Genomic DNA, 11,932 nt, shown 5'->3' with positions numbered 1-11,932 from the left:
CCCCATCCACTACAACCCTTTGAGCTCTGCCCCTCAGCCAGTTCTTCACCCAGCGTACCATGAACCCGCTTATCCCACAGTTGGACAACTTGTCCAGAAGGATGCTGTGAGAGACAGTATCAAAAGTCTTACTAAGATCCAGAAAAACTACATCCACCTCCTTCCCTTCATCCACTAGGTAGGTGACCTTATCATAGAAGGATATCAAATTAGTCCAACGGGACTTTCCCTTTGTGAACCCATGTTGACTGTGCAGCTAACTGCAGTGTAGTTAACTGCTGCACCCTTTATAGTAGGTCAGGTTTCTACAAATGTAACTAAAGGAGTAGAACAAAAATGTTTGATCAAAGCAATACTTTCTGTATCTGAAATCTAACAAAGATAAATGTTATTAAAAATAACAATAATAATGTTATCAACCCCATCTGAGGTTATATGCTAGTGTCATTGGCAGCAGTGGCAGTTCTGCACTTTCTGCTTGACAAAGAGAAGCTGCCAATTCCCAGTTGTAAAGTGGAGAGTCAGTGAAGGGCTTGGCACACTTGCTGATGCCAGTGCTTGTAGGCAGAGCAGCTGGCAAGATTACACATCATTTTTCACCCTAAAGTTAATAAATCTGTGTGGAGGATGTGTGTGTGATTTAGTGTTGAGGGGGCCCAGGAGTTCATAATTTATGAGTTTGAGCAGAAGAGCTGCAAAATTAATCTTTACAATAGCAACACCTGTTCTTTGACTCAGCTTTTAATAAATTATATGTGGATAATATTTACCACATTCTTCGAGTACTTTGAGATAATAGCAGCCAGGTGTAAAGCTAGTTTTTGGTAGTGGGAAAACTAACAATGCAAAAAGAGAAGCTATGTGAGTCACCTTGAGTTCTTTTAAATTAATACCTTCTGGTTAGTGTTCTACAAGAAAAAAAAAAGAAAAAATTTGGGGGTAACAGTTTCAAATGTAGTCAGATGTAAGAGTTTAAAGAGGCTATTTTCAAAGCCAATGATAGCTGAACAGCACTGGGTCACTTTGGCCTCTCAACATCTCCCAACAAACATCATTTGCAGAACAGATATGACAGCGCACATCTTGTCTTATGGAAATAAGATCTAGGTTCTCAGTTCTTGTAAATCAGGCTTTACTTTCTAAATCCTTCAGGCTCTCTGACAGCATTTTAAATATTTATCCTTATCAGCAAGATCCAAAGATAACTGGAAGTCAATAATTTTTAAAGCTTCGTACCAATTATGACAAAATTTGAAACCAAATAGGTACTCATATAAAAGAGTATAAATGATTACAGCTTAAAGGATTTGTTATGTTAAAGAAGGAAAGAAAAACATTTTTAAGAAGCGTTGTTGATTTTTTAGCATACCCTCTCCTTCCTCTTTATGTGCTTAATTAAGTGTGTGGCCATATGTCAGAGAGAGAGATACGTGTATCATTATTTGCTCTTGTAATGTAAATTTTGTTATTAAAAAATAGGAACCAACACGGTTTTTTAAGAACTACTATAATTTAGTAACTAACTCTCTTCTGCTTGCTAGATGTGTTCTCCTTTGATACTCTGTACACACTGAGCAAAGAGAAGTGAAAATGACCAAGGCAGTATGATCCAAAATCAAGAGTTTGTGGTTCTTTTTTAATTTTGGTGTCACTAAAAAGCCTGTAGACAGGGCCTCATGTGTCTTCCTCCTCAAATGTCATTCTGAAGACAGTTTCCCATTATTACCCATAGAAGTTTGCTTGTGTGCTGATTCTTTGCATAGAGGTTCCTGAGGATGCAGAGAGATCATTCTTGGAAAGAGGAGGGATCTGGAGAATATATTTACCACTTCCACAATACTTCAGTTTGGTGGGAGTTCTTTGAGCTGGCAAAAATAATTTTCTTCTTTATGGGGTACTGATGCAAGGAAACAGAAGAGCTGCATATACAACCACCAAAGCATTTCTTAGCCAGCTTTTATGAGAAGAAATCTGGCCTTTCAGGGGACTGGCAAGAGTCAGCTTGAATTTTCCCTTGAGAACAGGTCCTACAAAGCTAGGTTGGAAATTTCTAATGCATCACTAGCTTCCAAGAGCCTTGAAAAGACAAAGACCGTCTTTTGGTGTAATTTGACCTGCTAGCTGTAGTCCTGGCTTGGATTTACTGCCTAGAAGTAAATGCCCTGAGTCTGCTTTCTTGGGTGCCTAACTCAAGAAGTAACACACACAGCAGATTTCCCCAGGTCTCACGGCCTTGGACATAGAGGATCCCTACCTGCAGTCAGTCCATTTGGCAGATGTACATGATAGGTAAATAACGTAGACTCTTAGTGAACTTGCTACTCGGTTAATCCATATTAAATATATATCTATGTGTCTATACATTCCTTTGCCCTAATCCACTTAAGGCATGTCAGTTTCTGTAGTCAATGGCACACTAAGTGGTGTGGCTACTATCACTTCACTATAACTTCAGCTTGCCAACAGGAGCGCTAGGTGCTCATTTCTAGCTCGGCTGATCTGGGACAAGGCTTGAACTCTCACCTACTGACCTGTGGCAAGAAACTTAAATGTTTTGCCACTGTATATCTGCAGACTCCTTTCTAAGGTTTGCAATGGGAGGTCTACTGCTGATAAATCAAAGCTGATTGTTGGAAAAAGTGGGATTTCCACTCTGTTCATTCTTGCACTGCTCTTGAAACTCTGTAGTCAAAGACACTCTACTGATGACTTCAACAGGTATTGAAGAAAACCTTCGTTTTCCCATTCTGCACAAATGTCCACCTAGGAAAAAGACCCAAAGAATGAAAGATGGTTTTTTGCAGAATCAAGAAATTCAGACTGTGTTCCAGTAAAATTCCAAAGAGTACAACATTTGTCCATGGGTAAAGTTCCTTATACTGAGCAAATTCATATGGCTAAACAGTTAGTTTTTCTTAATTAGGAAAATAAGTGTTCCTAAGATTTGGAAAATTGCTTTATCAGAGTTGATAATAAGGAGGAGTTTACTGCTGGAATATGTTTTTGCTGTGAAAGTTTCTTTTTGCTAGAGCCAGGTACTACTCAGTATGAGTAAGAATGACAGAATCGGGCTTAGAGCAGCAACTGTTGATCTCAACCTTTATGACATTAGAACAAACACGTTCCATTTCTGTCAGTCAAATTCAGCTATTTGTATTTGTGTTCTGCTCTGATGCGGTATAGCAGTACTGGAAACATCTCTTTCAGTGGGTATGAGTTTAGGGCAAGGCTAGATTTGGTTTCTGTAAGGAGTAAGGTAGTTATGAGGCATTGCTCAAATGTATTAGTTAATTATATGTCTGGTTAATAAGAACATAATATTTGTAGTTTGAATTTTTTCCCAGTGAACAGTAAACTCACTATAAATATACGCTTTTTTTGTCCCAGAAGTGAATCTTGGTTGAACTTCTGGGAGACTTTAATTCCAGATTCATGAATCTTCTGGAGAAACTTATTAGTATCTTTCTTTCATTTAATATTTCAAGAGTGGTAATATAAACTGGAGTAAAAAAGTCACATCTCCCCATCCCACATAACCTTTCTACGGAGTGTCATAAAGCTTTTGTCTGCTTGGGGTATGAGTCATTTTCCAAATTTCTCCAGTGTGCACCTACGTATGTTAAAGAAAATATGTTGTCTCTCATTCTCCCTACCAGTGGTTTAACTATGTGTTTTGCTTGAGATAGTTCTATGTTCACTTCAGAAATGGGATACCAGTAAGGATTGTGTTCCTCTAAACAGAATTATACAGAATTCCAGGCCTATTGGATAGTCTTGGCTGGACGTCTTGTAACACCCATAGCTGAAGCTGCACTGTTTCATATAACTGCTTTTTGAGTCTGAAAATGAGAGAAAACAATTTTCTAGCATGGAAACTTGCCCACTTGGATTTAATTATTTATAGATAGTGAAACAAAAGTAGAGATTGACATTATTTCTACCAGAAGTTAGATGACTCTTGGATAATAAGGGGAGCATTCAAATACAGCTAGGGAAAGTTGGAATTAGCCTTCAAGATTCCTATTTTTTGAATGGATGTGCTTAAATCCAAAGCTGCCATTATTAAGGCTTTAGCTCATGTCACTTTATTTCTACTGACTAATACTTGGTTTCATCTTGGAAAAGTTCACATTGAACTAAATATTTGGGAGGAGGAGGGAATTTTCCAATGCAGTGAGGAAAAAAATTCTCAAAATTTGTTTCAGTGCAGAAAGCTGTTTTCAGTACAGCTTCCAAACCTAAGGATATCTTTTTCTGCAACTTGCATTATTATGGTAAACTTGGATTTCCAAAGACATTTAATGTAATAAAAAATGGCACCATAATTTAAAAAATGGCATAGAGAATTATCAGGGCACACATTAGATAAATTAAAAGCTGGCTCACTGGGGAATCAAAAACTAGAGTTTCTAATGGGAAGATGTAGATGAATGGGGCTCATTAGGGTCTGATCGGTTTGGATAATTGGTGGGAAGGACAAGTTGAAGTTATTAAATGATATGAATCCCCTGGTATAATGGCCACATTCCAGTAAAATGCACTTTATTATAACCAGATGAAATATATTTGAGCCAAATGAAATATATCTGGCACCAGAGAAACATATCTGTCTCTGCTGCAGAATAATGAGGCTTTGTCCTGGAAAGCAGTGACCTAGTGGATTTAGGATGATCATAGAAGATCATCTCAGTGTGAGCTCTCAGCATAATGCTGTCACAAAGAAGAGTAGGCCATTCCTTGAATGCCTAAAAAGTTAAGTAGCAAAGTAATTATTCCACATCTTATCAGTAAAATCGGTGGTTTTGGTGTCTTGCCATTAAGAAAGATTGGAATTACTTGGGAGATTTCAGAAGATGATTAAAAACGACCCAGGGTTTGGGAAACGCTGTTAGGAGTTCACCTCACCTAAAGGCATTCAACTGGGAACCTCGGAGATGACTTGGTATCTGTAGGTAGACATTTAAATAAAATGATTCAACTCATCAAACTGTGATGAAGGAAATTAAACGCTATGTCCTAGCAACCAGAAACCTTAAGCATTGTAAACAAAAGTTAAGGGAGGCAATGAACTTAGAGTCATTAACATGAGGTGATAGGGCTTTCTAAATGATAGATAATCCAGCGGGAGATTCTGTGGGCTCTGTACAGGTATACAGGAGGTCAAACTAGATGATCACAGCAGGATTTTTTGTCTTGGTGTCTATGAATATACTTACTCATTCACATAAAGAGCAGTCTGGATGTGCAGTTTCAGTTGCTTTCCTGGACACTACATGTTAGGCATTGATAAAGGTGCATATGAGATAATGATCATGATTCTACATTTACGCTACCTGTTTTCTTACAAACCCTTGAAAATATGCATAACTGTATGTACATGTAAACACATTTTTGTGATTTTTATTCTAAGGTTTATTCTAGTGATTTTAAACTGCAAAGCTGCCCCCCAGTTGTTTTTATTATCATAATTTAGTCCTTGGAATATAAAAATCGTTTACTTGAGAAGGCAGGTGCCTCTGGATAAAGTAACGGCTGTCCTTAGTGATCCAAAAATATATACCTGGGAAATATAAGATATGACAGTTTGGATTAATATTGACCTTAACAAAGATATTAATAAAATACTGTTAAACTTTACTGTGCTCTCCATAGTCATAGAAGTCTATAGATTTCAAAGCACAAAATATGTTCATGCTAATTTTATCTATGGGAATGTCCGGTATTAAATGGCAGTGTATATAATAGCAGTGATATAAATATTTTGCTTTTAAAAGATTTGATTTTTTTTTAATTCAAAAAACATTTGCAAGTGGAGTTCTAAGCTTTCAGGAAAAAAACATTGGCTGTCCTTAATTTTTAAATTCCACAGAGTTCTATGCCTTGTATAAACCACTCTGGATAGATATACAGGTAAGTTCAACAGATAACCATCTATGGTTATCCATCACTAAAAAACTGTACTAAGCTTTATTAGAATTTTGTTCCAAAAGAAGAATATAAACATATATTCATTTACATACGTCACAATAAAAATACTCTACTAGCTGTATATTGATATAGCAGGCTATGTATATTGATACAAGAGCTTTGATTTGAATCACAAAGTGTGGTGTATGTGTTGAAACACAGGTTGTTTAATATATTGCTGTTAAAAGATCAGTCTAAAATGACATAATAAAAAATAATAAACTTCTAGGCAAGTAAAGCTCTTCTTTAATATTAAAGAATTTCAGACAATAAAATAAGCTAAGGCTTTTGCTGACTAATCACTCACAACCAGTTAACAAGGCTAGCCATTATAGCAAAGAAATGTAGCTTTTTAATGGGAATGCAGCCTAATTTGCTGCATGTTGATGAAGGAACTTTAATTAAATCACTTGATTCGGTTTTGATTATATCAGATTGATCCATCCCCTTTTAGACTTTGCTCTTCCAAAACACTTGTTGAGTAAAGGTAACTTAAATGTAGCTCCTTGTGAAGGCATGCAGTGAACTGAGAACTGATCTCGCTGAAAAATCTCTGAGTAAAAAGAACATTTTTACTCAGATAATTCAGTCCTGTGTGGGTGCTCAGCCCTGTGGCTGCCCAACATTAGTGCTGCGTGAGTCAGGAGGAGCTAGGGAGAGTATCCGAGTCTGACAGTGGTGAGCTGAAACTGCTTCAGCTGGCCTTTCAACCAAAAATGCTCATGAAGCAATACCCCTAGGGTTTTAGTAAAGACAAGTGACTATAACCCTATGAAAACTGTGAGGTGCAAAGTCATCCGATGGAACTGTGTCTGGCCTTAGAGGGGCATATCGATGAGCTGTTCAACTCGGGGACTGCTGTCCAGACTTCCCAGTTGGAAGGAACTGGCCATTTCATGTGTCCTGTCCATTTTTTCAAGAGCTATCAAACCCAGTCATTTTTCACCAGTGCCTTGTGTAACATTTACAGCAGTGAAGAAAGAGCACGAAGTAGCCCTGAAGTACTACCAAAGCACATTGGTCATGTTCTACACCTACTTTTCACTCAATTTGTTTGAATGCAAACGACCCCATGAAGTGCAAGACCCAGGGAGCAGCAATCAGGGAGTACATCCTTTTGCATTAAAAACAGCCTTGAAAGGCTTTTGGCTCCACAGCTGACTGATTGATTCAGCAGAGGGGCCAGATTGCTGCAGAAACCAGAAAAAACGTAGAATGCTTGACTGTAATCCCAGGGTGCAAAAATGACCAGGAGGTGAAGGATCTATGAAAGAAATCTGTTTTCTTTCTTTGGCCCAGTATTCTCAGTACATCCTTTTGCATTAAAAACAGCCTTGAAAGGCTTTTGGCTCCACAGCTGACTGATTGATTCAGCAGAGGGGCCAGATTGCTGCAGAAACCAGAAAAAACGTAGAATGCTTGACTGTAATCCCAGGGTGCAAAAATGACCAGGAGGTGAAGGATCTATGAAAGAAATCTGTTTTCTTTCTTTGGCCCAGTATTCTCCAAGCTCTATTCCCCAAACTCAAAAAAAAAAAAAAAAAATTAACACTCCTTACGATCCTATTGCTGTAAATGTGTCTTACAAGGCCAAGATTTATTCTAAGCCAAAACTGTAGAAATTCCTTTTTTATCATGAAGAGGAAGGATTTCAAATTCAAGTAGGAAAAGCTCTGTAATGGAAAAGGTTAAGATTTTGTGACATAATTACGGTGACTGTTCTTGACCCTGTCAGGGAGAAAATCCATGACTGTGGAGACTGGGGGAGAGGGAGAAGAGCGGAGGGTTGATCCTTGATATTTGACTTCTGTTCATTTTGGTTAAATCTTGTTTGGCAATGCGTAGTGCCAGTGTGAGTGTTACAGCAGGATCTGGGCAACGCTTATTTTCTCCATGTCTTATTTCCCTGATCTGCGAAGTGGGATGATAAAATGTGATAACTGACAGCAAAGCTATGAGAAATCACCAGTTAATGTTTCTAAAACGTGTCATGAGTCTGGGCCCCGATTCTAATGTCTGTCTGTATCTCTTTCTGGTGTGATTTCACTGAATTTAAAATGGCTGTAGTTTTTCAGTTAATTTCCCGAAGTCAGTCAGTGGTGGTTTTCTGCTTGTATTAACTACTTTTAAGTTATTGTCATTCCCTTTTATATTGGAGAAATCAGCCTGTCAGGGTACCTTCAGCTAGATAAAAGTGAGAGAGTCTAGTCCAGGCTATTTGTTCTCTGAAGTAAGGAGAGAAACAAAGGGACCTCAGAGGACAGCTAGAGATCTGTCTTACTGGGGGACTGAGACAGGTACGCTGAATCCCATCGCTCTTTCAAGGTGTCCTTCGTCTCTTGCATCTCCACCTGGACGCTTCTCTATCTCATGTCAGCTGAAAGTTGATTTGATCTTGCTAATATCATTTCTCATCAGTGAAGAATTCCGTAATGGATATGGGTAGCACGGAATATACTTTCTGGCTGGCATCCCATTTCCTTCTGCAGCTAAGAAGACCACAGTCCCTGGAGTTTTTGTGGGTAACAGTCACGAGAAGAATCTGCAAATGAAACAGGCCTACATATATTTGCTTTTCTTTTTCCCCATTTAAGACAAATTTATTACTTAAAGATCAAACTGTGACAATGCTAAATGAAGCGCCTCCAAGGAAAACAGTTGTTAAACATCAGGTATAAATGACAAAAAAATACATATAAGGTTAATAAAGGATAAAACTGTTGCTAAGATTTCCATGGCTTTATCTCTTTTTTTTTTGATGCAGAGGTTTTCATGGTATGTACCTTGCTCTGTTGAATATCAGTACAGTATCAGATGTAAAGTCCAGGCTTATCACCTGGCAAAGTGAAACTTAAAGATCTTGTTCCAATTGTATTTAATTGATTAGCTGGAGATAATGGGAATAGTTTGTTCCTGCCAAGTTTCTTTAATCTCCCAAAGAGGGCTTGCATATTTATATGTTCAAAAGGAGTGAGTAAATGTGAAGCTGCTGTGCCTGATTTCCTTCAGTGTTTAAAAATGGCGAGGTGAAGGCTTCTAAGGTAACATACAGACCTTTATGCATTCAGCTGTGTAATTAAATGTGGTTGTGGTGTTTATTCCCCGGTTCTGTAACTGGATCTATGTAATAGGTCCAGTTGCAGCATTACATCTTTTACATACAGCTGGGGGGGGCAGGTTGTGTTACAGTCAGCAACGTTTCTGAAACTATTTCAATATGCGTATGTAAATATTTGTAAAAGCTAGATTTCCATTTTGCTTTACCTGAACACAGTCAGAAATGAAAACATTGCTATCTCAGCTGATCTGATTCATCACAGTTGCCTGTTATGTTTCATGCTTTTTGCAACACTGGTCATTTTTTGCACTCTATTACTACTATTGAAAAAGAAGCAGCAGAAAACCCCTCCAAAACACTGAAGAATTGGAACAAATAATATAACTAAAGAAGCTGTGATTTGCTTCTGAATATTTTAGAAATAAAAACAAATCGGGATTCATCAAAATACTGATCAATGTTGCTTATTTAACTGTGAGTTCAGCATTATGGAAAACTTTTACAAAATGCAAACACAAAAAAGTGTTCATTTTCCCTTTTATCCTATTTTTGTGTACATTAAATTTTAGCCCTAATTTCTGTGTTTTTCTGTTTGATTTCACAGGTTTGTGAAATCAGTGGGATTGTTGAAGAACAATTTAATTAAAACAAAATTACGGTGATCAAAACTACACCTGAAAATTTGCTTTAGTTTATACATAATAATTTTAAATAAAGTTATTTTTCTAGTATCAGCAGTACATAAGTGGAACCGCTCTGATATGTGGATGCTCTAATGCACTGAATCAGAGTATTTACTGTGGTACAGTGGCCTTAGGAAAGAAGGGTAACTGTCGCCTTTTAGTATAAAGTTACTACAATGTTTTTGTTTAGTTTATATCCCTGTTATTTTGGATTGACGTTTGATAAACTAAACTCTGCCTGACCAAAATAAACTTTACCTAGAGATTTTATGTATTTTAACTTGTCTAAGGTTTTCTACTCCTTATATTTTTGTAATCTTTACTCTTTTTTAGATTAATAAACATTAAAGTATTCGCCCACATCTGCCAATGTGTATGTCCCATTCAGGTCTCACAGAGAACTAGCTGTTCACTCATAGTCACCTGCAGAGAGAGGTCAGAAGGGGGAGTGAGTGAAAGAGTATGTGTGTGGGTAGCAGAAACAGGTGTTGCCCGTGCCGCATAGCTTTGTAGTGAGTTTATCTACTTTGATCTTTAAAACAAATAAAGACTCTGTTAAAAAGGGAACATATCAATAAGGAATGGAGCATGCATGCAAAAATAAAGCACCTAAAGGAGTTTCATATATATGATAAAGCATTAGTTACCCATATGGATTACTGAAACAAATTTGCTGTTTAAAATAAGCTAACTGGTGTGTGCTGTGTGCTTGGAACTTTAGAAGATGCTTTTGCACAGACATCAAATGAAGGGATGTGGCAGTAGCATTTACTGATTTCATTTACCTGTTAATTCTGTCAAGTGTGTTCTCAATTTCCTTTGTCTTCAATTATGTATCTTAGACATAATGATATAATGAAATTGCTTGCAACTATTAAAAAATACAGTATAACAAACCATCTGTTCGTTTAAGAAATAAAAATGAATTGTCTGTCATGAATGTGTCTATGTGTGAACTTTTTTTGCTGTCTCACAAACATTCGGTGCTAAATACACAGAAAGTATATGGTCTGTCTTAATGATGAGCAAATAAAATGGAAGGTAACGTGACGAACAAGTACTTGCTATACGTATCATCATAGCGTAGACTTCCTATATGTGTAAAATGTTTAGCATACTGGAACCCCATGGGGATAGTCCCTTGAAGTTCATTTCAGGAAGGGGCTTTATTAATCTGTCATCAGTAAAGAAAATCTGTTACACTGTGTGTATTTGCAATATACTTGAAGACTCATTTGCATATAGGAGAGTATTTTATCACTCTACTGTGATATGCAGCACATGCAGCACAAATACAGCACACTATGCTATATTTAGTTAGTTGTGCTCAGTAAAGCGTTCTTGTGAAACTAATACCTCCTTTTCGTGGGTTTTATTCTTCCTTAGTGGCCTGCATTTCATATTTCACCTTGATGCTACTGAAAAATGTAAAGTAGGTTTGCCTCTTTTTCTTCTTCCAGCTGCTTCACGGAATGTCTGTTAAGCTCCATTCTTTCTGCTTCATGCCATTACTGGGTGAAATTATGAGCATATTTAATCCCTGGGAAAAATCTCATTGACTTCAGTGGAACTAAGATTGCCCACAACAAGTTGAGAAAGAAATTAGAATTTGGCAGCATCTTAATTCTGGAAGTTCTTGCATGTCTAAGAACTTGCAGATAGTTTTGGCAGGGTAGTGCAGAGAGATATGGTCAGGAACATGTCTGGTTTTATATTTTGATTACATGTGAAGAAACACAAGACAAGCTTTATACAGGAAGGCAGAATATCAGTCCTGCTTCTGATCTTCTGAGGGCAAAAAGCTTTTCAGTTACAGATATAGTGGGTACCATCAACACTCATTAGAGTGATTAATAATTTAGCAAGTGTGAATAGTATGCAAGTGTCTCGAAGTGTGATAGGATGGCTTGACTCTTGAGCGGTCCCAGTTGTAAAAGCTGTGAAGTCTTGGGCTCCTGAGATATGGCTGGGCTTTGGACTGGCAATAGCAATGGTATTTTTCTGGGACACTTTCTAAGCTGAAGGGTAGAGGATAAAACCGTGGAAAACATTACTTTATTTTCACACTAAAACATACAGAAAATCCCATGTCATTTTTTTGTTTTAGTTCTCATGATTTTGACATGATCTCATGATTTTTTAACACTTGTGGTTGGCACTGCTCCCTCTAAAGCTTACGGCAAGCAGTCTTGGCTGATGCTAGCACTCAGCCTGGCAACCACTG

General features: G+C 37.5%; 1 protein-coding gene across 1 annotated transcript in view; it reads left to right on the top strand.

Moving 5' to 3' along the window:
- The window catches only part of CUNH8orf34 (chromosome unknown C8orf34 homolog), a 138,687-nt gene extending 132,081 nt beyond the window's left edge, over window positions 1-6,606 (top strand). Inside the window, exon 13 of the mRNA XM_019471842.1 lies at window positions 6,548-6,606. Within this exon, the coding sequence (XP_019327387.1) occupies window positions 6,548-6,606 (59 nt within the window). The remainder of the gene's footprint in view (window positions 1-6,547) is intronic.
- The last annotated feature ends 5,326 nt before the right edge of the window (window positions 6,607-11,932 follow it).

This window comes from Aptenodytes forsteri, unplaced genomic scaffold (assembly GCF_000699145.1).
Source record: "Aptenodytes forsteri isolate BGI_AS27 unplaced genomic scaffold, ASM69914v1 Scaffold18, whole genome shotgun sequence".
NCBI classification, from domain to species: domain Eukaryota; kingdom Metazoa; phylum Chordata; class Aves; order Sphenisciformes; family Spheniscidae; genus Aptenodytes; species Aptenodytes forsteri.
This window is presented reverse-complemented; position numbering and strand designations above follow the sequence as displayed.